This window comes from Miscanthus floridulus, chromosome 17 (genome assembly GCF_019320115.1).
Source record: "Miscanthus floridulus cultivar M001 chromosome 17, ASM1932011v1, whole genome shotgun sequence".
Lineage (NCBI taxonomy): Eukaryota > Viridiplantae > Streptophyta > Magnoliopsida > Poales > Poaceae > Miscanthus > Miscanthus floridulus.
In genome coordinates this window covers 33,091,087-33,118,323 of record NC_089596.1, presented here as the reverse complement: position 1 = coordinate 33,118,323, position 27,237 = coordinate 33,091,087, and the positions used below count along the sequence as shown (strand labels likewise).

The 27,237-nt window shown below is 42.3% G+C and overlaps 1 protein-coding gene and 1 pseudogene across 1 annotated transcript; one reads left to right on the top strand and one right to left on the bottom strand.

Moving 5' to 3' along the window:
* The first annotated feature begins 182 nt into the window (after positions 1-182).
* Positions 183-1,610, top strand: LOC136515511 (protein JINGUBANG-like; annotated as a pseudogene).
* A 21,729-nt stretch (positions 1,611-23,339) lies between these two features.
* LOC136517274 (large ribosomal subunit protein eL13y-like) lies at positions 23,340-25,971 on the bottom strand. The gene is made up of 5 exons (XM_066510811.1): positions 25,857-25,971; positions 25,374-25,507; positions 24,482-24,615; positions 23,868-24,026; positions 23,340-23,770 (listed from the first exon to the last, which is right to left on the bottom strand). Exons 2-5 carry the CDS (start codon positions 25,480-25,482, stop codon positions 23,546-23,548), a joined length of 627 nt encoding a protein of 208 aa, XP_066366908.1. The 5' UTR covers positions 25,483-25,507; positions 25,857-25,971; the 3' UTR covers positions 23,340-23,545.
* Between the last annotated feature and the right edge of the window lie 1,266 nt (positions 25,972-27,237).

Sequence of the window (27,237 nt, the reverse complement as noted above, 5' to 3'; positions counted from 1 at the left end):
CACGCTGCCCACCGACGCGTACACCACGGAGCGCGGCGCCTGCACGTCCAGCCACTCCATGCAGTCGTACTCACTGGTGCTCGCGCTGGCCATGCGCCACTCGCGGCCGGACCTCTCCGCCGGCGAGCATCCTCCCGGGCGGGATTGGCCACGAAGACGTGGTAGAGATCCGAGTCCGATCCATGGGAGAGAAAGCGGCCACGGCCACCGTGGCAGGGAAGAGGAAGCCGGCCACGACCCCGGCCAACGGCCTCCTAGTGACCTTCCCCTCGCTCTCCAGCGTGGGCGCGAAGCTGGCCGCGTTCGTGGGCATGTCGGCCGGTGGCGACTACGTGCCGGTGGGCCGGGGCCGCGTCCGGTTCGAGTTCATGGACGACGAGGACCCTGGCCCCGACCTGGACGACCTCATGCGGCAACTCGCCAAGGACGGCCCGTCGGCGTTCGCGAGGCTTCTCGGGCGGCGGGCGGGCGCCGGCAGGCCCGTGTCGTGCGTGGCCTGGTGGAGTTCCCGCCCGAGGACAACCTAGACGCGCGGTTCACGCTGTCGGGCCTGCCCGAGATGTCCGCCGCCGACGTGCCGTCATTCCTGCTCCCGTCCAACTCCTGCAACTCGATCGGACGATTAGCTAGCTAGCTGCTGAACTGCGCGCGCCATGGGCAACCACAAGAAGCTGCTCCAGTTCCTACGGCTGGACGACGACTACTACGGCGGCGACTCCGACCACGAACGCGAGCACTGCGGTGTCGCCGTACGCCTCGTCCCCGTGGACGCAGCTCCCGGGTCTCGGCGCCAGCCCCCGCGGTGGTTCCGCAGAGGACGCGACGACCAAGCAGCGGACGGGGCTCCTCGGCTCGCTCGTCAAGGAGGACGGCGGACACGTCTACTCGCTAGCAGCGGTGGGGGGCCTGCTGTACACGGGCACGGACTCGCGGAACGTGCGCGTGTGGCGACCGCCGCGAGCTGGGCGGGTTCCGCTCCGGCAGCGGCCTGATGAAGGCCATCGTGGTGTCCGCCGACGACCGCATCTACACGGGGCACCAGGACGGGAAGGTGCGCGTGTGGCGGAGCGCGACGGCGGATGAGGACCTTGGGCCCGCCGTGCAGCACCGTCGTGTGGGGTCGCTGCTGCGGTTCTGGGACGTGCTGCGGAGCTCCCTCCGCCCGTCGCAGTACGTGCAGACGTGGCGGCGCCACAGCGGCCTCTGGATGCGGCACTTCGATGCCCTGTCGTCGCTCAGCCTGGATGCCGCGGCGGGGCTCATCTACTCAGCCTCCTGGGACCGCACCTTCAAGGTGTGGCGGGTGTCCGACTCCAAGTGCCTCGAGTCCGTGTACGCCCACACCGACGTCGTTAACGTCGTCGCCGCCGCGACCTTCAACGCGCTCGTGCTCATGGGCTCCGCCAACGGCACGGTCAAGGTGTGGCGGCGCGGGACGAAGCAGGGGAAGAACAAAAGGGCCACCGAGACGGGACATGTGGCACACCATGGAGTGCGTGCTGCGGGAGGGCGACAACGCCGTGACGGCCATCGCGGTGGTCGTGGAGGCCCGCGTGGTGTATGTCGGCTCCTGGAGTTGGAGGAAGGAGAGGAAGGGGATGAGTGGGTGACGCGCGGGCCCCACATGTCAAAACCGCTCAACACCGGTCAAAACAGCCTTGCCCCCGCCCAGGTGCTAAAAGTGAACGGTTTTGACAGTTAGGGTTCCGGTACTAGACGGTTTTGTAGTCGAGGGTTAAAATTAAACTAACACAATAGTTGAGGAGCCAAAAGTGAACCAAGGTTAGAGCAGGATTTGGCAGTGTTTTCGTGGTGACATATCGTGGTCAAGCTACTAGCCTGATGCTGCCAAGGGGGTTTGGTATTGGTGAGTCAGTCCAACAGTACCTGCTGCCAAGAGGGTTTGGTATTGGTGAGTCAGTCCAACAGTACCAAAACTGTGTCGCCGTCGGTGCGTGTGATTTCGTAACGACCGCCGACGGCTGGATCTTGGCTCCCATCCAACATCCATGTCCACCGTACCGCAACGAACGACGACGCTTCTGGCCGACGCCGAACGAGCGAGTACTCACGCGATCCTGATGGTGACGAGCAGTGCTGGATCAGCGTCGTGTCGTCGCTAGTCGTCTTTCATATTCGGCACATTTGGTGCGTAGCAGGAGCAGCTTGCACGGAATCTACACGTACATTACGGGGAAAACACCAAAACAGTGTGTCGCCGGTCGGTCGAGAGATTGGTCATCGTCCTATTTCCGTGTAAACAAAATCTTCATTCAATTCGTATGTGTGTGTTTGTGGTAGTTGGGTTCCAATCAAATCTGTCCGATTTATTTCCGATCTCGGCTAAATCCTATTCGCTCCGTTCCAAATTATACGTGTGACTTTAGATTCATTACGCTAAGTCAAACTTCTCTCGCCCTATCTTATATATTGTCAAAAAAAAAAGATTCAAACTTCTCTAACTTTAACTAATGTTATTTAAAAATATGTATGCCAACATCTTTTCTGCGAATTACATATTCACCACCGAAAGAATAATACATACTTTTATACTAATATTTTTTTTGCGAATTATATCACTAAAAGAACAACACCATTAAATATACCAACATTTTCCAATATATCTATTTAGTTCTACTGAATTCATTGTCAGATACACCCTGATAAGTCTTTATTTGGTTCTACATGTTAATATACTACTTAACATATTTCATAAAAATAGAGAAATCAATTGAACTTAGAAACCAAGCATTTGGAACAGGTCCGCGAAGGAAAATTCACGCGTCAGTCATGTAAAAGTATATGTATTATCCATGTTTCAATCACAGACAGCGAAATTTGCGATATATGGACCGTTGGATCCATCGTCTGGACCGAGGAGTCGTCTTCCTCGACAGGAAAACGCCACTTGCTACCGTCTACTCCCACACTGTATACTACTAGTATCGAGGAATACACACGCCGTTCGCTTGATCGTTTCTACGGTTTATAAGCGGACTGATGCTGTTTTACTGTAAGAAAAAAACAATATATCATGACTGATAAACATGACTGATACAATCAAGCGAATAGGGTGACAAACAGACAGGGTTCTTTTCTGCCGTGCCGTCCCTCTCAGGTTAGGATCAATGTAGTAATAATCGAGAATGCTACGTGGGAAGTGCGATTAGTAAAGTAACATTATTTGTTTGTTAGCATACGCAAACACTGGTTACGAACTGTCTTTTGGCACTTGACTCCATAAGATTAATTTAGTTTTTGTAAGTATAATAAGCTCCTCAAGTCTCCAAGGTATCCATGCATCCTTATTTATTATACATACAAAAGCATACGTAGGTGTTTCTCGTCAACCTTGCCACCTAATGTTAGTTCCATGAAAACAACCTTTTACGGCACAGTTTTTCCCGTGTGTGTCTAAAACTACAAGCCCCAACCATAAGTCCTGAACTAAAATTTGACCAAAGGTTTCTTTTTTTTTCTTTTCCATAAAAATAAACTCCTTTTGTTCCCTAAAGAAGTCTTCATTGTGAGTTCTCGTACCAGGGCTTGTTTGGTTGGCTGACCAAGTAAGAACACGTACTAGGCTGTCGATTTCGGTCACTTGACGATCGAGATTGATGCTTGTGGGTGAGCTGCAAGCCAGGCACCAACCAAATACGCCATAAATATCGCAAAAGTAATGTAATGTGACAATGCCATTTCCACTAACATGATCGTACTTATAATTATGCCTATTCCTAGACAACGTACACTTTGCAGAAAAGTCGGCTATGTGATGGGGTGGTATGCAACAGCTAGTGGTGCCATCAACATTAATTTAATCCGTGGCCCTCTCAAAATTGTGGCCTCCCTCGTCCCTCGTAGGTGGTTTGAAAAATCATCAAGTGGTAAACGTTGTCTATATCTACTAACTATAGTTTAAAACTAAAAACTATAGTCCTTTGTACGACTAGAACCTTAGAAGTCACATATATTAGAATTTTGTGATTAGTAGTACAACAAATAAAAACTACTTGTCTTTGTATAAACAACATGTATTATATTTGAGAATTTTTTAAATATAGAATTACCCTTTTTCTTTGTATTTGTGTATAATTTTTGAATGCTTCTATACAAAATATTCTAGTATGGACGGAGTATATATGTGTTTGTGATAGTTGGGCTCCAATTATTTTTTTAGACTTAGTTCAGATTTCGGGTAAATCTTACTTCCTCTGCCTTTTCAAATTACTATAACTCACTTTAGCTTTACGCTAAGTCAAACTTCTCTCAATGTCTCATGTTTTCATAAAAAAATCAAACATTTCTAACTTTAACTAAATTTGTAAAAAAAAATTGCCAACATCTTCGATATGTATCCAATTAGTATTATTAAATCCACCGTGAGATATATGTTGACAAGCATTTATTTGATATTGTGCTTGTTAATATATTATTTTAAAAAATTCACAAAAATAGAGAAATTAAATTTAAATTATAGAAAGTAAGCATATGGAACAGGGCCACGAGGGAAAATTCACGCGTTAGTCATGTTCCATTCGCAGACAACGAAATATGGACCGTTGGATCATCTTGACTGGAGCAGTCGCCTTCCTAGTAGAGTACTGTCCTACGGAATAAGGACAGGTTTCTTTTCCTTGTTAGGTTAGGATCAATGTAGTGCAGGCTCAGTATCTCCCGAGTGAAAGCTCTAGTTTGGTTTTGGTGAATTGATAAAACCCTAAGTGCTAACCTAGTTTATCAAGTGATCATGAGATAGGTAGCACACTTCAAGTGAAGAAGCTAATGAAGATCATAGCATGACAATGGTGATGGCATGGCGATGATCAAGGGCTTAAACTTGAAAAGAAGAAAGAGAAAAACAAAAAGCTCAAGGCAAAGGTATAAACCATAGGAGCTATTTTGTTTTGGTGATCAAGACACTTAGAGAGTGTGATCACATTTAGGTTTGATAGCCGTACTATTAAGAGGGGTGAAACTCGTATCGGAATACGGTTATCAAAGTGTCACTAGATGCTCTAACTCATTGCATATGCATTTAGGATCTAGTGGAGTGCTAACACCCTTGATAATATTTGTGAAAATATGCTAACACATGTGCATAAGGTGATACACTTGGTGGTTAGCACATTGAAGCAAGGGTGGAGAAGTTAGAAGTGAAACCAGAGGTGATGCCAGCGTCGGTCAAGTGACCGGACGCTGGATCCAAAAGCACCGGACGCTGACGCCTGCATCCAGTCGCGTTGACTGGCTGTACAGAGGCTAGGGTTTACCACCGGACGCTGGGCTGTGTCCGGTCGAGGTGGACCGGACACGTCCGGTCGAAGAAAAACAGATTTAGACCCTTACTGTACTCGACCGGACGCTGAGGCTCCAGCGTCCGGTTAGTTTTACTAGAGTGTCCGGTCAACTTCATAGCTGTTAGAATCAGACGAACAACGTTTGAAGTTGATGACGCGTGGCGTCCATCTGTGGACCGGACGCTGGGTCCAGGGTCCGGTCAAGTGGACCGGAGCGTCCGGTCAGAGCGCAGTGTGCCCAGTGAAGGGGTACAACGGCTCTATTTCGTGGGGGCTTCTATTTAAGCCCCATGGCCGGTTGTAGCTCACATCTTTGGCCATTTTCATTAACATAGCAACCTTGTGAGCTAAGCCAAAGTCCTCCCACTCATCTACATCATTGATTCATCATCATAGTGAGATTGGGAGTGATCCAAGTGCATTGCTTGAGTGATTGCATCTAGAGGCACTTGGTGTTCGTGTTTCGCTGCGGATTTCGCTTGTTACTCTTGGTGGTTGCCGCCACCTAAACGGCTTGGAGCAGCGAGGATCGTCGAGCGGAGGCGGTGATTGTCTCCGGCTCTGATCGTGGTGATTGTGAGGGGTTCTTGACCTTTCCCTGGCGGAGAGCCAAAAGATACTCTAGTGAATTGCTCGTGGCTTGTGTGATCCTCATCTTGTGTTGGTTGTGCGGCACCCTATTGAGGGTTTGGCGTGTGAAGCCAATTAGCGTGTGAACCTCCAAGTAAGTGAATCGCCACAACGAGGACTAGCTTGCCGGCAAGCAAGTGAACCTCGGTAAAAATAATTGTGTTCATCATTGATTCCGAGGTGATTGGTCTTCATTGTTATTCATCTTTGTGATTGATTGGTTCTTCATCTACACAGTGGTATAACTATCTTAATCACTCTCTTTACTTTACCGCAAACTAGTTGACAAGCTCTTTAGTGTAGCTAGTTGTGAGAGCTTGCTTGCTTGGTTGGTGTGGCTCTTTAGTTAGTCTTTGAGAGCACACTAACATAGGGTGGTGTCATACCTCTTGTGTGAATCGACACTATCTAAACTAGAATTGTGGTAGGTGGCTTGCATTTTAAGTAGGCTAGCGCAACACTTGCTTCGCCTCATAATTGTCTAACCTTTTGTTAAGTGTTGTTGAAGATTTTTTATTAGGCTATTCACCCCCCTCTAGCCATTAGGACCTTTCACCGGGGTAGTTAGGGTTCGAGTCCTGAGGACTCACTCTCGTGGCTTCGGCCATGAGGACCTGGGGGGGGGGCTTTCTGCCCCACATCCAAAGCAGTCTGTGGCCGGCTCATTTCACGGAGCTACAGTGCCGCTGTGTAAAGGTGGAACAGGAGTTCGAGGGTTTTCTTGGTCTGTATGAGAAGATCTTCTTTTTAAACCGAAAAACCCGGGGGCTGTCTAGCTGATCGAGTTTTTATTAAAGTAGCATTATTTGTTTGTTACTCTTATTTGCATATGCAAACGTAGTTACTGTCTTTTCGTTCGCAATGGACACCGTGAGATTGATTTAGTTTTTTTTCTTCTTTTTTGCCAAGTAAGCTAGTAGTAGTAGTCAAGTCTTTGAGGTATCCAAAGCATCCTAACAGAACAAGGTGTTCCTCACCAGCCTTGCCACCTAATGTTAGTTCCATGAAAGCAACCTTTCACAACACCGTTTTGGTGTGTCTACAAGCCCCAACCTTGGGTCCTGGATTAATATTGGACCAAAAGGTTTCTTTATTCTTTCCCCTAAACAATTTCTTTTTTCTTCTCTAAAGAAGCATGCATTGCAAGTTCTTGTACTAGGTACTGCAAAAGTAGTATAATACTATGACAGTGCCATTTCTACTTAATAAACATGGTCGTACTTATGTCTATTCGAATACAACGTCGCCATGTTCGTTTGAACTTATCAGTCTAGCTTATCAGCCATGGAACAGTATTTTTCTCTCAGAACAAATCAGCTTCAGCCGGCTTATCAGCCGCAGAAACCATAAAGGAGTGGATAGGTGAGGGTCTATGTGGCTGGGTGACATGCATTTCTATGAATTACGGCATCTGTATCCTGTATTTTTATTTTGTAAAAACAGAACTGCTGCATACATACTGCTGCTAAGGTTTGAGTATATGATAACAACTGTAGTTCTTTGAAGGGAAATTCTTTTTTTTTTCAAAATTGGACGGGATTGTATGACTACTCCCTCCATCCTAAGAAAATTCGTCGAAAAAAATATGCCATTGCAAGTTTGCAACTGATTGAGAGGCCTCACCACTCACCAGGATCATGGGAATTGGTCACGGAGGCGATGATGTGAAGTCACATTTGGACATACTAGGTGTGCTAGTCTACGGGAATACGTCATGGTACGGTGTTTTTCTCTCACAGCAAATCAGTATCAGCCGGCTTATCAGCCGCAGAAACCATCAGCCGAACAGCATAACCCGTACCTGCGATGTAATCCAGAAACCAACATAGAGACTTTGTTATCGGCCTTCACAGTAGCAAAATTACTGCAGCCCACTAAAGGAAATCACTTCAACAACTAGGCGCATTAGGTAAATTATTTGTGTCCCAAATTTGATTGATACCTTATATTATTTCAGAACGTAGGGAGTATTTAGTAATTTAGAATTTTTATACTAACATGTTCTTTTTAGTATGGAAAATATTATTATAACAGAGAGACATGACAAAATGGGAGCAAGACACACGTGACGCAGCACACAAACAGAATGCATTCGCCAAGGAGCAGCAAAGATCCCGGCGCCAAACGCGGCTGCATTGAGTGCACTCATCAAGGAACTCGGTAGGGCTTGTTCTTCTGCCCACATTCGTCTGGTCAGCCAGCTTTTTTTTTTACCAAAACAGTGTTTGTCGCTAGTAAAAAAATCTGCTGCTACAATATTTTTCGGCTGCTGCAGTGAGTAGTTAATGCCAGCCGAACAGCTTGATCAGGATAGGATCTAGGCGCATGCGAGATCTGCGTCATTCCTGTGCAATGTGCACGCATATATTGCAAAAAATATTAACATGATGAATAGTAGTACTTTCGTCTTATTTGGTAAATATTGTCTAATCGTGGACCAACTAAGCTTAAAAGATTCATCTCGTGATTTCTAATTAAACTGTGCAATTAGTTATTTTTTTACCTACATTTAATACTTCATGCAAGCGGCTAAAAATTGATGTGATGAAGAGAGAATGAAAAAACTTGAAATTTGGAGGTGATCTAAACAAGCCCTAGTATGGGCTGCTTTGGATGCTTCTATACATAATATGCACAAACGAAATGACCAAAAAAAACCACGGTGGACCGGTGGTGCAGCAGTTTAGGTGACATGATAAAAACTGCTCCATTCGACCTTTAAAGAGTAATAACGATAACATCTGCTAAAATTTATAGTATAGATATCTGTTCTGTATTTATTTCTATATAAAAATCTGTTTTTATTTATTATTCTCTATCTGATTTTATATCCGTATTAAAAATAGATGGATATCCGATACTATACGTGTCCCTGATGAATATACTATTAGGTGAAACTATCTAAAAGTTATTGTTGTCACTAATGACTAATTATATTAATTTTATGATATTACTAATATGTACAATTGAAACTATTTAAAAGTGTTGATTAATAATATTAACATCAATATAATGAAAGAAAACATGTAATTAATTTTTATATAAATAATGAAATTAATTTCATATAGCTAATTATGTTAATTTTAATTAATACTACCAATGATATATAATTGGTATTCCACTTTAAAATTTTAAAGCTATTTAAAAATTGTGTCCATGAGTAATTAGTAGCACGTATTTTATTTTAAATACTAATGAGGCATAATTTATATGATTATCAATTTATAATTATATAGTTAATATGACTAACAATGTGCTTTTATAAATGTTCTGTGTAGAGTATAGTATATTTATTATATTTTGATCTCACATTACATGATTTGTTTATCTAAAACCATTTGGTGGATATTTATATAGACTAAAAAGCTAAATGGACATCTGGATGTGAATCCGTATCTGAAGTATCAGTTTTGTATTAGGATTCGATAATATTTGTATTCGTATTCATATCCTAATGAAAAATATAGTAAATAGTAATATCCGTACTTGATTCTATGCATATTTTTCCAACACTTTAAAGATGGCAAAATCAGACAAATAATCTCTTTCATGTGACGGGCAATAAATGCTGGATAGCGTCATAGCGACTCGTGAGAGGTCACTTTAGCATGAGTACGACTGGCCCAGGAGTGGCCCTATGGGCCAAATCACTGTCGCCCCACAAGTGGCTCTTTTAGGCTCTGAGGCCGCTATCTGTTCCTTTCCGTTTGACTGGACGTGCTCCTCCTACCTTGGAATATACGAGATAGGCCAATTCCTACGTGTCTTGGTCTACTGGGCCGCAAAGAGCCCTGTCATCAGCTTTACAATTCATACATATGTGATCTATATATTTTTGATATTTTATTATTTGCAAATATAAATGTCCTGAAAAGGATTTAGCAATTTTGCCAATTTAGACAGTGAAATTATAACGCCAAGTCAACAAGCAACCGAAGGCCACGTGGCCGTGACGTGACATGCACAGGCAGGATGAGCATTTGCCTACCCGTCGCTGGATGAGATGGCACCTTGCTAGATTTAAATATACTCCGTATTAAAATTGTTGATTAATATTTAAGCATCAATATTTCTTTTGCTTTTGAAAGCACTACGAATTTACTTCAAAAAGCTAATATTGCTAATATATCTTTGGGTATTAATACATGTAATCAATTAGAAAAGATAGAGTTATTGAAGCAGAAAGAGTTAGCTAATAGAAGAGAGTTTGAGGAAAGTAGACCTGAGACTACTTTACCTGCAAATCTTGATAGTGTTTTAAGTTGTGAGGATTTCCCTCCACTGTTTTCTGATTCTGACCCTCTAAAGGATCAGTTAGATTGGAAGGAACAGTCTTGGGTGCGAGTAGCTTCTAAAAGCTGCGATAAGAGTCCATTTAAGTTGAGAAATGATAGGAGCTCTATGGAATATTAGAGGCCTTAATAAAGAAGGCCGGTTGCAATGTATCATGGATTTTGTTAAAGAGAATCAATTAGATTTTGTTGGCTTTCAAGAAACAAAAAAAAAGAGAGTTTTCAAGATTCTTTCCTAAAATATGTGCAAAAAGACTTTAACTGGAATTACCTCCCTGCGGAGGGTCCAGCTGGTGGTATCCTTGTTGGTTTTAGTGAAACAAAGTTTGAGGTCTTGGCCTAGAAGATAGGAGTGTACAGTGTAACTGCAATAGTTAGAAATTGTCATGACAATTTTGTGTGGAGGTTGATTACGGTCTATGGTTCACCTTATGATGAAGGGAAACAAGAGTTCATTAATGAACTTGAAAATTTACTTGATAATTGGGATGGACCTACTGTGATAGGTGGAGATTTTAATTTAGTCTGTAATGTTAGAGATAAAAGTAATGGAGTCATTAACCACAAATGGGCAGATCTGTTCATGGACTAGGTTAACAAGTTTGGTTTGATTGAACTAAAACCTTCATCTAGAGCGTTTACTTGGACAAATAATCAAGAGCAGCCTATTTTGGCTGCTATTGAAAAAATTTTCTGCACAACCAATTTTGAACATAAGTTTCCTTTTGCCTTTGTGTCTACTAGCTCTAGAGCAAGCAGTGATCATGTTCCTCTTATCCTTAATTTTGGCTTGGAGGAGATAAGGAAACCTAGTATGTTTAGATTTGAGAAGTGGTGGTTACAACAGCCTGATTTCAAGGAGCTTATTGCAAAATTATGGAACACTTCTTGTGCCTTCACGGACCCTTTAGATATTTGGCAGTTTAAAATTAGATTGGTTAGAAAGAAGGTTAAGGGGTGGGCCATAAATATTAATGCACAAGTTAGAAAACAAAAGTTAGAACTCCTTAAGGAGTATGATCTGCTAGACTTGAAATATGAGAACTTTGTTATTACTGAGATGGAAAGAAACAGGATGAAGGAGATTGTTAAAGACCTAGAATCTATTTGGAAGTTAGAGGAGATTAAAGCTAGACAGAGAGCTAGGGATAGAAATGTTAAAGAGAGTGATAGAAACACAGCATATTTTCAAGCTGTGGCAAATCAAAGAAATAGGAAAAAACGTATTTCTGGGTTGGAAGGCCCTGATGGTTGGATAGATGATAATAAAGGCATGCTTGAGCATGCTGTTGATTTTTATAGAAATTTGTTTGGTAAAGAAGAAGATAGTGGTGTTAAGTTAGGACAAGATTTTTGGGGAGTAGATGAGAAAGTGACTGCCTTGGAAAATGAACTGTTAGAGGCTCCTTTTACTGAAAATGAAGTTAGAGAGGCTGTTTTTAGCTCTTATGCTGAAGGAGCCCCAGGCCCTGATGGATTCTCTTTCCTTTTTTATCAAGTCTTTTGGGATCTGATTAAGGTGGATCTTATGAAGCTTACAAGAGTGTTTGAACAAGGAGATCTGAATCTTCACAGGTTGAATTACGCCATGATAACGTTGATCCCTAAAGAACCTGAGGCTAAGGTGCTGAAGAAATTCAGGCCGATTAGCCTAATTAACTGTAGTTTTAAAATTTTCTCCAAATTGTTGAATAATAGAATGGTGAGAGTAGCGGATAGGCTAGTGGCGACCAACCAAACTACCTTCATTAAAGGAAGGTTTATTTTGGAGAGTGTTGTGGCTGTCCATAAAATTATTCATGAGGTCAATAAAAGAAAACAGGAAGGTGTGGTGTTGAAACTAGATTATGAAAAAACATATGATAGGGTCAGCTAGTCTTTCCTTGATGAGATGCTTGAGACTAGGGGTTTTGGTGGAAGATGGAGAGGCTGGCTTAGACAGGTTGTTAGAGGAGGTTCTATTTGTATTCGTATTAATGATGAGAATAGTATCTTTTTTTAAGTCTGGGAAGGGTCTGAGGCAGGGAGACCCTTTATCCCCTTTGCTTTTCAACTTAGTAGCTGACGTTTTTTCTAGAATGCTTATGAAAGCAGCTAGGCATGGACTGGTTACTGGGTTATTACCACAAGTGGTAGAGGGTGGTATCATCAGCTTGCAATATGCTGATGATACATTACTTTTCTTAGAAAATAATCTAGAAAAAGCTTGTAATTTGAAATGGCTTCTAGTTTGCTTTGAGCAAATGTCAGGCATGAAGATTAATTATGATAAGAGTGATTTGTTGACGGTGGGTTTAGAAGAGGATCAGGCTAATGAGTTTGCTAGACTTTTCTATTGCAAAAAAGGTGAATTTCCCATTAAATACATGGGAGTTCCTCTTCATTATAGTAAGCTTACAAGGAAAGACCTACAACCTGTGGTAGATAAAATTATCAAAAGGATAGCTAGTTGGAGGGGTAGGCTTCTGTCTTATGCTGGGAGGATTGTTTTGTTAAAAGCTTGTCTGGCTAGTATTCCAATTTACTTGCTGTCCATTATAAAGTTCCCTAAGTGAGCTATCAAAATGATAAACTCTCAGATGGGACATTTTCTGTGGAATAACTTTGATGATAGGCATAAGTATCACCTAGCCAGCTGGCAGTTAGTGGCTCAAAAGAAAGGAGGAGGGCTAGGTATCCCAGATCTGAGGAGCTTCAATTTAGCTTTGTTAGCTTCATGGATCTTTAGATACCATCTGCATAAGAACGCTATTTGGGTTAAAATTGTAGATTTTAAGTATAATACCACTAATCCGAACATTTTTTGCTGCCCAGATCTTGGATCTTCCCCTTTTTGGAAAGGGGTCCTCTGGGCAGCCCAAGCAGCTCATATGGGTGTCAGATGGGTAGTAGGGAATGGGAGAAAGATAAGGTTTTGGAAAGATCAATGGGTAGGAAATACAAGTTTGGCCATTATGTTCTGGCCGTTGTATGTCATTAATGAACAGCATGGTAAGGCTATAAGCTAGGTCTGGGATGGGCATGAGCTTATGCTCACTTTTAGAAAGAATGTTTCTGAGGCTCTTATGAACATGTGGTGGGAACTCTGTGGTGTGATAGAGGATACCATCCTCAACGATGATGAGGATCAGATAGTAATGGAGATGGGGATCCCGATCTTCCGTCAGGTGATGGTAACTATCGTTGTGGCGGAGAGTGACACACCGATCTGGCTTCAGATCGAACCCTGCAATCTTAGCACCACAGCTCCTCTGGTTATCAACCAAGTCACGGACCAAGTTGACCTCGCCAAGAAGGCTAATCCCTGCCTGCGCAATGAAGAACACAAGCAAGAACAAGAAAGAAAGCAACCAAATTGCAGATGAATGATTAATGTCACAAGTTGGGGTCTCACAAACCGATGAACGACGAAACTGTTCTTGACAGAATAATCTAAGCAAAACCCAAACCCTAAAGTAGGTGGTGGCTACTGATTATATAGCCTAAGGGACGTCCCCAACACATTACAAGGCCCAACGGCCCAAAAGACGACGACGCAGCGCCGTGATAGATTCTAGACGTCAACTTATTTCGACGATTCCTATTGATTATGATGGAATTTTGATGTGGGACCACTTCCATTGGTTTCCTTATGAAATTATCTTTCCATCCATATGTGGATCATCAAAAACGGAGTTCGTATGCGACCTGGACGTCCATTTTATTGCAGACTGGTCCTGACAGCCGAGGCAGACTCGAACTCGGATTGGACTAGGCCTCTGGCTTGGCTTGGACGTCCTTGCTGGCCTCCTAAGGTGGTGGCCAAGGAGGAGGACGTCCAAGGGCTTTCTTGGTGGGTTCTCCAAGTCCTTGGAGTATGCTCCCACTTGGGCCAGGGTCCCAAGGATGAATAACAAGCCCATAACGATAGTGTAGCTCCCAGCAGAAATAGCAACAGAATATATTGGTGATTTGGAGGTCTTGCCGACGTGATATTGAGATAGAACTAGATCTATTTGAAAGCTTATCAAACAAGCTTTCCATCAAGTGCTCATTGACCTCGATCGCACTCCGGATGGATGAGTTATGGCCTTCCCAATGAGGCACTGTCGGGCTACCGACGAACCGAAAATTCAACTTTGATGAACTTCCATTATGAAACACATTTGAACCTTATAATCATTGTTCGTATCCGAAGGTGCCATGTCCTCATCATCCTCCCCTTCTTGACAACAAACCGTCCTTGGTTTGAGCTTAGTTGGTGGACAAGTTGTCGGTAGTAGCCAACATTGCTCCCCTTCTTGAAATTTAACATGTTTCTTTATAACAAAACTAGGGGAACTTAACATGACAAGATTATAGCAATTGCAATCCTTTGGTTGATCATACTTTTGCACAATATAAGGAGATTTCAGATTTGAACAAATATAGACATGATACACCATATACTCTCCTTTACAATTATATTTTCCAATAAAATGATATGTATGTCTAGAGAACCATGGCAAATCAGCATATGCATAAAGTTTCTACTCTAAAGAACTAAGATTACACGGAACATCAAATTCATTGTAACCCAAAGTATTTAAAGAAGACAACAATTTTAGCTCATCAACTTCACTAGCATTATGAATAACAAGTCTATTTTCAGCACAAGTACTCATTTTCAGCACACATATAGCGTGATCATTCTTCAATGATTGCATGGGTATAACATAAATATCATCATGCAAGTCATCTTCGTCATAAGAAACATCAAGCAAATCATCTTGTGACAAAGGTAAATCAAACGAATGCTCCACTAAAATTTGCTCAATCATAGCATGATTGGTGGAAAAGTTCAGCACATCAAGAGAACTCTCACCTTCTATGAGTTTAGCATCATGGGCATTACCTTTGCTCTCATGTTCAGCAGGGGTAATAGTTGATGGTTCAGAATTTTCACATGAGGCTGTGAGCTTCTCATTTTCTGTCACGTCATCCTTGTTCTTTTCTACATTGTCCTACAAAAGGTTAGGCATAGTAGGAGGAATAATAACAGACTCTTCCTCTAAATGGTGCACCTCATCATATGAAGTCAAAACAGGAGGTAGATTAACAAAGGTTTCTCGCATAAGAAGTTTCATATCATTCCAAGTTTGAGGCTTATCAGAAGGATCTAAAGACTCCCACCAAGATAAAGCAGAATGTAGCAAAACACTAGCTGCATTTTTTTACCTTTCTCCTTGGACACATAAAGCGAGTAGCAAATATGTTATCGATGGCAATTTCCCACTCCATGTACTCATCAGCACCTATACCATCATAAGTCGGTGGATACGAACAACCTATCATTGTAAGAAGACAGCAAAAGACAATACAAAAATATTATCCCTACCAAATGACTACGTGGTTGCAGTGGTGTCACATTTGACAGTAAGTGCAAGCGTCTTACCAAGCTCTTACAAAGTTCTTACCAATGCAAGCAGTGGGCGGTACAACCGGTGACTAGTTCATGATACCTGTGAGGCAGTGGTACCAAGATTGCAAGGACCTTTTTTCTGTACTGATCTGAAGTATATATGTGGAGCTTGGGAGGCACGATATATATATATATATATATATATATATATATATATATATATATATATATATATATATATATATATATATATATATATATATATATATATATATATATATATATATATATATATATATATGTGGCACACAAGTCAGTGACAGATAGTAATATTAAATAAATATCCAGAGCACTTGTCCTAGTTGCTGGCCTATACGTGTTTCTATCACCAGTTGTGATAAACAAAAGAGGAAACAAGGATGAAAGGAAACAAGTATTAAAGGTAGCAACGGATATGAACAAGGCAAAAGATACCACAAACAATAGAGCTATTGAGTGTTCCTTATGTGCTCCTTTTTGATATCTTCTATTCTCTTTTACTATTTTTTTCTTTTATTTTTTGTCCAATCTTTTTTTCTTGCTTTTGCTCTTTTGATATTTTTTTCTCAGCAAGGAGCACACAAGAATAAACCACAAAAAATTTGAGCTCAATTAAATAAAAGATGTGGCCTATAGAAAATTAGGAATGTGCTCTAAAAAGCATACCAAAACTTGTGGGTCCAGAAACTCAACTTTCCTAATCGAATTTTGCAAATCTAATTTTTGTGAACCCAGCGTTGCTGGGATGAAATAGATCTAAAATTTTTCGGTGTTCTTCGTAGATATAAAATTTGTCCCGTTTCGAGTTCGGATGCAAAAGTTATGACTGTTTTAAGGAAGCTGCTCGAATCAGGGATTTAGTGGACACAAGATGCAAACCGATGGTGATACAGAATAGCGGCGGGTGAAGGGATCAACACAAACTAGAAAAGAACATAATCTAAACCAGCAACAAGACTTTGACCTAGGACACAAACTCAACAAAGCAGACTCTGAAACTGAATCATACAAAGGCTATGGCGCGGAAGGTTCTAGGACAGGAAAAACGAGTATGGCACTGGACTATGGGACGAATGCGAAATACTCAAACTAGGGAATAAAAGTGAACCTGACGGTATACCTGAAGCTCTAATACCACTTAATGGAGACGGGGATCCCGATCTTCCGTCAGGTGATGGTAACTATCGTTGTGGCGGAGAGTGACACACCGATCCGGCTTCAGATCGAAAGATCAAACCCTGTAATCTTAGCACCACAGCTCCTCTGGTTATCAACCAAGTCACGGACCAGGTTGACCTCGCCAAGAAGGCTAATCTCTGCCTGCGCAATGAAGAACACAAGCAAGAACAAGAAAGAAAGCAACCAAATTGCAGATGAATGATTAATCTCACGAGTTGGGGTCTCACAAACCGATGAATGGCAAAACTGTTCTTGACAGAATAATCTAAGCAAAACCCAAACCCTAAAGTAGGTGGTGGCTACTGATTATATAGCCTAAGGGATGTCCAAGGATCCCTCTTCACGTCCTAAAGATGTCCCAACACGTTACAAGGCCCAACGGCCCAAAAGACGACGACGCAGCGCCGTGACAGATTCTGGACGTCAACTTATTTCGACGATTCCCATTGATTCTGATGGAATTTTGATGTGGGACCACTTCCATTGGTTTTCTTATGAAATTATCTTTCCATCCATATGTGGATCATCAAAAACGGAGTTCGTATGCGACCTGGACGTCCATTTTATTGCAGACTGGTCCTGATAGCTGAGGCAGACTCGAACTCGGATTAGACTGGGCCTCTGGCTTGGCTTGGACGTCCTTGCTGGCCTCCTAAGGTGGTGGCCAAGGAGGAGGACGTCCAAGGGCTTTCTTGGTAGGTTCTCCAAGTCCTTGGGGTGTGCTCCCACTTGGGCCAGGGTCCCAAGGATGAATAACAAGCCCATAACGACAGTGTAGCTCCCAGCAGAAACAATGATAGAATATATTGGTGATTTGGAGGTCTTGCCGATGTGATATTGAGATAGAAGATCTATTTGAAAGCTTATCAAACAAGCTTTCCATCAAGTGCTCATTGACCTCGATCGCACTCCGGATGGATGAGTTATGGCCTTCCCAATGAGGCACTGTCGGGCTGCCGACGAACCGAAAGTTCAACTTTGATTAACTTCCATTATGAAACACATTTGAACCTTATAATCATTGTTCGTATCCGAAGGTGCCATGTCCTCATCAGATAGTGTGGAGCTATACCTCTCATGGCGCTTACGCTGTCCAATCCTTGTATGCTAGGATTAATTGTAGAGGTGTGTTTCCGGTTTATATTCACGCCATATGGAAGCTTGTGATTCCACCTAGAGTACAGTTCTTTCTGTGATTGCTCTCGCATAACAGAATTCTTACGATGGACAACTTGCAAAAAAGAAGGGATGTTTTGGATCCCACTTGCCTTTTTTGTAGTGAACAGGAATCCATTTGGCATTTATTCTTTGAATGCTGTGTAGCTGTGAGTGTGTGGAGTTTGGTTGCTGTGGTGTTAGGGGAGAATATCGGTGCTGATTATGAGTCTGTAGCTAAGTTGTGGGTTGCGAATAAGAAACATGTGGTTACTAATGTGATTTTATCTGCTGTTTTGTGGTCCTTATGGAAGTTAAGAAATGAAATTTGCTTTTAGGGGGGTGTTTTGGCTAGGTACAAAGATGGTGCTGATCAGGATCGCAAAGATGCTAAGAGGCTGGCTTCCAATGTTCAAGCAGGACACTGGAGTGTTGCTGGAGGACAGAATAATCAGGATGGAAGAAGTGTCAAGGCGCCCGGCACAGATCGATTGGAAGGAGGAGTTGGCAGCGGAACTGGAAACCATGGTGGACTCAGTGAGGCTGGATCTGGAGAGCAAAGCGAGCCAGCCACCAGGAAATTGTTGAGATGGGGGAAGGAGATCAAGGTTGGAGACATTGGCATTGCAATCTTCGGCTCTGGACTCCATAGCTGTGATTCAGTCTGAGGAGACGCAAGAAAAGATGTGTAATAATCATTGCGAGTGTTCTTTGGGTGCTCGTCTATGATGTTTTGGCCATTAGGCTTGTTCTTTGTGCTTTGAACTGTAAACTCTGGCGGGCGCGCCTGGTACGCTGTGCTAAACGCTGTGGAGTGCTTTATGCAAATAAAGCAGGGGAAACCTTTCGTCTAAAAAAAATTTAAGCATCAATAGACACGCTATTTTTATTTATTATTCTCTATCTGATTTTTTTATCCGTATTAAAAATAGATGGATATCCGATACTATACGTGTCCGTGATGAATATACTATTAGGTGAAACTATCCAAAAGTTATTGTTGTCACTAATGACTAATTATATTAATTTTATGATATTACTAATATGTACAATTGAAACTATTTAAACGTGTTGATTAATAATATTAACATCAATATAATGAAAGAAAACATGTAATTAATTTTTATATAAATAATGAAATTAATTTCAAAAGGCTAATTATGTTAATTTTAATTAATACTACCAATGATATATAATTGGTATTCCACTTTAAAATTTTAAAGCTATTTAAAAATTGTGTCCATGAGGAATTAGTAGCACGTATTTTATTTTAAATACAAATGAGGTATAATTTATATGATTATCAATTTATAATTATATAGTTAATATGACTAACAATGTGCTTTTATAAATGTTCTGTGTAGAGTATAGTATATTTATTATATTTTGATCTCACATTACATGATTTGTTTATCTAAAACCATTTGGTGGATATTTATATAGACTAAAAAGCTAAATGGACATCTGGATGTGAATCCGTATCTGAAGTATCAGTTTTGTATTAGTATTCGATAATATTTGTATTTGTATTCATATCCTAATGAAACATAAAGTAAATATGAATATCCGTACTTGATTCTATGCATATTTTTCCAACACTTTAAAGATGGCAAAATCAGACAAATAATCTCTTTCATGTGATGGGCAATAAATGCTGGATCACGACTCGTGAGAGGTCACTTTAGCATGAGTACGACTGGCCCAGGAGTGGCCCTATGGGCCAAATCACTGTCGCCCCACAAGTGGCTCTTTTAGGCTCTGAGGCCGCTATCTGTTCCTTTCCGTTTGACTGGACGTGCTCCTCCTACCTTGGAATATACGAGATAGGCCAATTCCTACGTGTCTTGGTCTACTGGGCCGCAAAGAGCCCTGTCATCAGCTTTACAATTCATACATATGTGATCTATATATTTTTGATATTTTATTATTTGCAAATATAAATGTCCTGAAAAGGATTTAGCAATTTTGCCAATTTAGACAGTGAAATTATAACGCCAAGTCAACAAGCAACCGAAGGCCACGTGGCCGTGACGTGACATGCACAGGCAGGATGAGCATTTGCCTACCCGTCGCTGGATGAGATGGCACCTTGCTAGGTTTAAATATACTCCGTAGCTGTGGTTTTCAAATTTAGCAAGTTGTTGGAGATGTTCATTTCGACGATCTACAAAGACAACTATACAATATTTTTAAAATTTAGCAAGTTGATGAAGGCCATGAGAAGACAACTTCAGAAAGCATAAATCTTATGTCATGAATCTATACAATATTTTTAAAATCGATGGTCAACGACATAAATATTAAATGTAAGACCGAGCTAATACGATATATAAAAATCAAAGGGAGTACATTAGGGTATTATAACACCGTTATGCTTCAGCATATTGTCAATGCCCTCCACAATGTGCCCCTAAGTGATGCTAGAAAAGAGAGGAGGATATTTAAGCATCAATAGACACGCTACAGTATGTGATGCCAGCTTCAGAAAAAATGGGAGCAAAGCAAGTAGAAGCATCGGTGCCCCGTTCAATAAATAATAGGGACGAAAGAGAATGGAGTGTTAGAGAGACAAGAGGTAGATGAGCCTCTGCACTTTGACTCTTTTATTGTTTTCTATTGGTTTGCTGGCTCTAGGAATCAAACGCACGCTGCAGTAATCAGATACGAGTTTGGGCTAGTTTTTACTGACAGATACGAAGACCCTACCTGAAAAATGCCAATTTGGTCGAAATTAATCTAAATTTGATCTTTTTTTTTGTTTGCACGTGATTCCCCAATCCATCTTTAACTCGTCTTATCGTATTTTGTCGCTTTTCATTCCCTCAGTAATCAGATAATGTTACATCTTCACTAACCAAACACCATCTCCACCAGGCGTGCTGCCGGTTGTGGCTTTTCGCAGCATCAACCAGATGAATTTGTCCGCGCGGGTACTGAGGTCGTTACTTTGGATCAGCATCCAATTCGTTCTCACCTTTGCTTTCAACTACCTTGGCGGAAATAGGCGACTTTGGATCAACATCCGGCTCTCACGTTACGACTGTAACGGTGTAGAATCCGTTAGGATTGACTGATTGTAGTTTCTATCTTTTTCTGCTACAATTTGCTTCAGATTCGAGGATACACCGTGCGTTCGGGCCTCAACAAAACTCTCACAAATCGATCTCTGACAGAGTTGATGCGGTGTGGTATGGGTCTCTGCAGCAAAACATGACGCTGAGAGATGCTGCCGACCTGCCGTGCATGGTCCTCCCTCCCACGCGGAACCGCGTCAGAATGCAGTGCCATGAATTAAGCTCTGAAATTGCAGAGGGATATCATATCAGTGAACAAGAACCAAGCCGCGTGCGCCGTCACGGGTTCCCGCGTACGGATACGTCATACGTACGTACAGGCATCGTGGCATAATTCGTGTTTGAGCACTCATACTTTAACTAGAGTTATATAAACGATTTTCTAAGATGTCCCATCAGGCAGTTCATGTTTTCAACCGCTCCTGGGAATCAATTTCTAAGTGCTTTTAGATACGCCTCTGTAAATCTCTTATTTTACACATACTTAGATAGAGGCGGGTGGGACACCAGGTGCTAACATATATATATATATATATATATATATATATATATATATATATATATATATATATATATATATATATATATATATATATATATATATATATATATATATATATCACCTCTGGAAATGATTTGTGTGATAATATTCATTTTTTGAGTCTGAGAATTCTTGCTTTTGATGCTACGAGTTGGAGTTCCCTTCCCACTTGTTACCATTGTATGATTGCATTCCATATTGGCAATATCTTATGTACTTATAAAATAATTGGTATCAGTATTTTTTCCAAATCATAGTGCATACTTGGACTGAGCTGGCACGTCTCTAAATCAATATATATTGATAAAGTCACCACAGACGTCTCGCGATTAATATACATGTAACTTACCGCTAAGAGAATAGTACCATTTAACCCAGAATAAAAAAAAAATACAAGCACCCATATTAAGTTAAGGATGTAAATCTAGACGGACAGATTTCACCATGAGAAATCTACCCGCGCTTAATTTACAAATGGTGCCGGCAATTAGACGTTGCCATAGCAACATAGTCCGTATGAGTGAACTCACATTTTGGGCTCTCCAAGGTCTATGTGATTGGGATGTGCGTTTTGGAGATAGAACAATGGACGTGTCAAAATACAATTATTGCTTGATACCATTGATGAAGTAGTTCCAGGCTTGCAATATGCACATTACAACCCAAGCTAACACGAGCCAAAAAACATTCCAAATCCATTGTTTGCTTCGTCCTAAACAAATTCACCGCCACCAGCGCCACTCTTCTTGTCGACGAGGCCGCCGTCTTCCCCGTCTCCGGCAGCCTCCACGAGACGGTACCCTTGATCCTCGCAAAGTACCAAGACATAGAAACCGACGAGCACGACGAACGACGCCATGGCCCAGACAAGGAGCACCAACGCGGGCGGCATGATCAGGGACACCCGGTAAGCGAACGCGCAGCTCAGTGCGGTGGAGAGGACCCACACGGCGACCTGAAGACGCCGCCGTCTCTCGTCACGCTCACGCACGGGGCCAGGAGACGGCGCCGCCGCCGTCAGCCGCTCTACACGGCGGGCGCACCAGAAAAGCGCAGCGAGGTCAGCGTAGGCGAAGGCCACGAACGCCAGGTCGTCCCGTGGGCGGTCGCCGTGCACCTGCCGCCGGACCAGGCTGCACGCGAGCAACAGGCCGAACAGCAGCGCCGGCAGTGCCGGGAGTAAGTCGAGCGCGAGCGCCAGTGAGCTCCCGTCGTTCGCCGTCGTGTCGTCGGATGTGTGGTGGAGCAGCGCCGGTCTGGAGGATGGAGTGCCGTCACTGCGACCAGAGGCGGTGACCGCCATGGCGAGGACAGAATCACACTAGCTGATGATCAATGGATCGAGCTCAAAATGCAGGAGCACAAGGAACCGAATGAGAGCTAGCAAGAGTTTCCTAGACTAGCTTGGTGGTATTGAGTTTGTGTTGCCTAATTGCGCAGGTATGTATTTATATGAGCAATGTGCTCATATCTCATCCTACGCGACGACGCACCGTCGGGGTCGTCGCCTAGAGATTTCCCAACAATTTAGATTCTGACGCAAACACGGATGGAATATGGATATCTTCACACCATGGAGCACCTTGTAGACTCGCTGTTTCGTCTTCTCTACACAGAACAAGAGGAAAAGACCCGCAGTTTTCCTCGTCAGATGAAACCGCAGCAGTTTAACACCTTTGTTGACTAGATCTTTTGCTCGACTATTTTTTATCGTACATGAAACAAGAAGTAATTTCAGAAACGCACAAGTTGGCAAGAATCCTAAGAGCCATTAGATAAGAATATAGCTGATGAGTTCGCAACCAAGTACCAGGTATCAAACAGTTGGCAACATGGTCTGGTCTCTATTTCCAGCACCAAAACAAAACTTAAGAACAAGCACTTGACAGTAGTATCATCCACTAGTGGCGGCATCGGGGAAAAAAACAGGGTATTATCTACTACGTATACCTGCCTCACTTCTTCTCATCCTTCTCCGCCTCAGCCGCCTTCTTCTGGCGGGCACCGAGGTGTTTCTTGTTCATCCGCTCAAGGCGGAGCTTGCCGTAGGCCGCGAACGACTTCATCTCGTTGGTAACCTTCACGACCTCGACTGAGCGCTTCTCACCACGAGTAATTGGCATGTAGTCACCCTGGACCTGGGTGACAGTGGCAAGCTCCTCCGCAGTAGAGTCACCAGCCTGCATTGAAGGTAGGTGATCGGGGATTAGAGGTCAAAGCAAACAGGACGTACTTCTTCAAGAGACGAGACATTCAGGAAAAGATTTCTACCCATACCTTGACCTTGCGAGCACGCCTTGGGAAGATAACCAGCTTGGCCTTGTATGTCTTAAGCCTCTGGACATTGGCCTGCAGTCCCTCAAGGGATTTGTTCTTGCGGCGGTGATCCACGGAAATGCCAATGGTCGGGGCAAACTTCTTTGGAATGCCTGCTGCCTGCAATCAATAAGATAACTCTAAACATCAACTCCAAGGATGTAACACAATACATCGACGAAAAGAGTAACATTTATATCTCCAATGAAACAAAACATAAACAACATATTGTTACTCAGAAGGTAACTGAATGAGGATCAATGGAAAAAATGTGTCAATCAAGCCACATCTGAAACAAAACGTAAACGACATATTGATACTCAGAATGGGAAAGAAAAACTCCAAGCTACTTGAGTACAATTTTTTTTTTTTGCAAACATAAGTAGACTTGTCATCATGCAAAGAGAGTGTATATCAACCTCAGCAGAGCATTTGGCACAAAAAAAAGATGTGCCATACAAATTGTATACAGCAGCAGATTGTTTCATATCAGAACAACGAAAACAAAAACTAGGACAATCAAAAAAGCTCAAGAGGAACTCAAATGAAAAGACAACAACAAAGCAATGCATCACCTTCAGCTCCTCAAGGGTAAAGCCTCTCCCAGCCCTTGACTTCATGTTGTACTTGAGAGTCTGGCATTGCACAATGGGGTGAAGAGGGCCAGCAGTTGGGCGTGGGAATATCTTCACAGCCTTCTTTTGACGAGCTGCATACAGAACATAGCAGGGTCGAATTAGAAAGTTGTTAATAAGCATGTGAAAGATAAGGGGGCAAATTACACACAAGTAGTCAGTAAAGATGCAACATGAGTGCAATTATTAAGTGAAGGGAACTTTTATTTTGATTCGTTCATTGATAGCACAACAGTAGTATAGCAAAGAAACCAGTGTACTGCAAATTCGATGCATGCAGAGGCCAATTAGCATCTTGTGGCATCATGATTGGTACTAGTGTATGCACTAAGTCACAAACTAACAAAGTAAAAAGACACAAAAATAATGAGGGTAAACACAGATAAGTAGCTATCATCCTCCTTACAAGGTGAAGGTGTTGTGGTAGGAACAAGGAACGGCTAACTGGTGTTACAGTTTTCAGAATGGCAAACTATACGATCATGGATTTCTTGTGTATCAATACGGATACCACAGTATCCTTTTAGCACTAAATGACCAACCAAATACAAACCCAAATGTACGAAATTGCAACAAACTAGTACTTTTCAGAATGGCAAACTATACAATCATGTATTTCTTGTGTATCAATAACTAACTGACGAACCAAATAGAAGCCCAAATGTACGAAATTGCAACAAACTAATACATGCACAGATTTATTGTCGACGACATTGAGAGAAAGTATTGCAATTTGCTGGGCAAGACAAACTAATTATTAAACGACTAAGTCTTGAATTCAAGCACGCAACATATTGGAATGCTAAAAGAGGGGAAGGGGCGAAGAGCTCACCGATGCGGCGCCTCTGCTTGCGAGCGGGCTGGTTGAACCATGTCTTGACATAGTTCTGCCAGTGCTTCTTGAAGTGCCCGTTGGGGATAACGTTGTTGTGCTTCACCATTTCACCCTCTTCCTCTCCTTCTTACCTGCACGTCAGTGCAATAACCACGCCATCAGAGGAGCCAGCCAAACAACAAAGGGGAACAAGAATTAACGAGCCGCCAAAGCTCCATCCTTAGCGCAGCAGCACGATCTCGGGCAGATTGCAGCATCAAAGCAGGCATGGTCACTAGTAGACGCACGTAAACACGCCAGGCACACCAATCAAGTGCATCACGTAGCCTACTGCTAACCAGTCGATCCAGAACCCGAAGCCTTCGCGGAGCTAGATAAGCGCGCGCATCGGATCGTCACCCATAAGAAACGAGCGCCGCATCCACCCGCAGAACGGTGCGGGGGACGGCGGCGCAGGGGAAAGGTGGCAAGCGAGCGTACCTGTAGAGGAGACGCGGCGGCGGCGGAAGGAGCAGACGGGGAGGGGCGTGAAGTGGAGGAAGGGGGTTTTGGGCTAGGGTTCCGTGCTTATTGTGGGGTCGCGGGTGCCGCGAACCCTAGACTGGACGGCCGCTGAGTAAGAGCAGGCCTAACGGGCCATCCTGGACACGTGAAGCCCATTTACGGTTGGCTGAGATAGCGCAATGGGCCAGTTAGTTGTGGTTTTTTTCTGACGAGGAAAAGGTGACAGCCCAATGGGCAATGGGGCAGTTACTTCTGGGTTTTCTTCGGATATAAGGAAAAGATTTAAAGTTGTTTTTGCGTACTAATTATCGTCGTTGTACTCCAATTTTCTCCACAAGCCTTAGGGGGGGGGGGGGGGGGATACCTCCCTAAAGTCAAAATGATTTAAATTAACTTACTAGCCAGGTTAGAAGTGATTTTCAAGGTGGTTTGGTCATTTTGTAGTTAAAAATTCTAGTAAACATCTAAAAATATTTTAACTAGAAAAATATATAAAGTCTCAAGAAAAAATCCAAGAGATAGATTAAGATACGATAAATTCAAATAAACTATTTAAAGATAATGAAAATACATCTAGAAGGTTTCATAATTAGATTCATCTCAAACAAAACTGGAAAAACTATCCAAAAATCTAAAATAAATCCAAAAGATTCTAAATATGTGTTAAAAAATTTCACAACAAAAAACACAAGATGCAACCAGCGTGAATACCTTTAACTTTAATGTATGTTGTGTTTATGTTGGTTGCATCTCTTATTTTTCTTGTGGAAAGTTTTAGAAACACATTTAGACATTGATTAGAATGTTTTATACTTTTTGTTTCTAAGTATTTTTTTAAAAAAGAGCTAAATCTAATTTGTAGAAGATTCTAGATATATTTCATGATTTCTAAATATTTTTATTTAAGTTTCTCGAGTCCTAATCTATCCTTAGGATATCTTTTTGGAATTTTTAGAAGCTTAGAAATCATTTGTAAATGTGCTCTAAGTTATGTTGTTTCCTGGTTCGGTTCCTACTAAAAACCCTGAGCTAGCGCTCCTAATAAAAATTATGGTAAACCTTTGTCACTTATTGACGTGAATATCGGTCCCATACATAAAGCACTAGAATGCATGGATCACAAAACAGACCGAAGAATGTAGTGAATAACCATGCATTCTATCGCTTTATGACGAAACTAGCCATTCTTCGTCACGTAAGCCTAAGTCGGTTTTTATGGGGTGAAATCCCGATACCCAAATTTCTTCATCTGGACTCCGATTTGGATGTTCTATATATGTTTTTCGATCATCTCGATGAGAGAAACACAACTGTGAAATTCATTCCTCGGTTTGGAGAAGTTTACAAAATTGTCTTT

Excerpts from the sequence above, each read along its gene's own strand:
- LOC136517274 (XM_066510811.1), bottom strand. The coding sequence starts at position 25,482 with ATGGTGAAGCACAACAACGTTATCCCCAACGGGCACTTCAAGAAGCAC. Across the intron at positions 24,616-25,373 it reads CAAGCAGAGGCGCCGCATCG|CTCGTCAAAAGAAGGCTGTG; the intron begins GTGAGCTCTTCG and ends TTCTGTATGCAG. Across the intron at positions 24,027-24,481 it reads TTACCCTTGAGGAGCTGAAG|GCAGCAGGCATTCCAAAGAA; the intron begins GTGATGCATTGC and ends TATTGATTGCAG.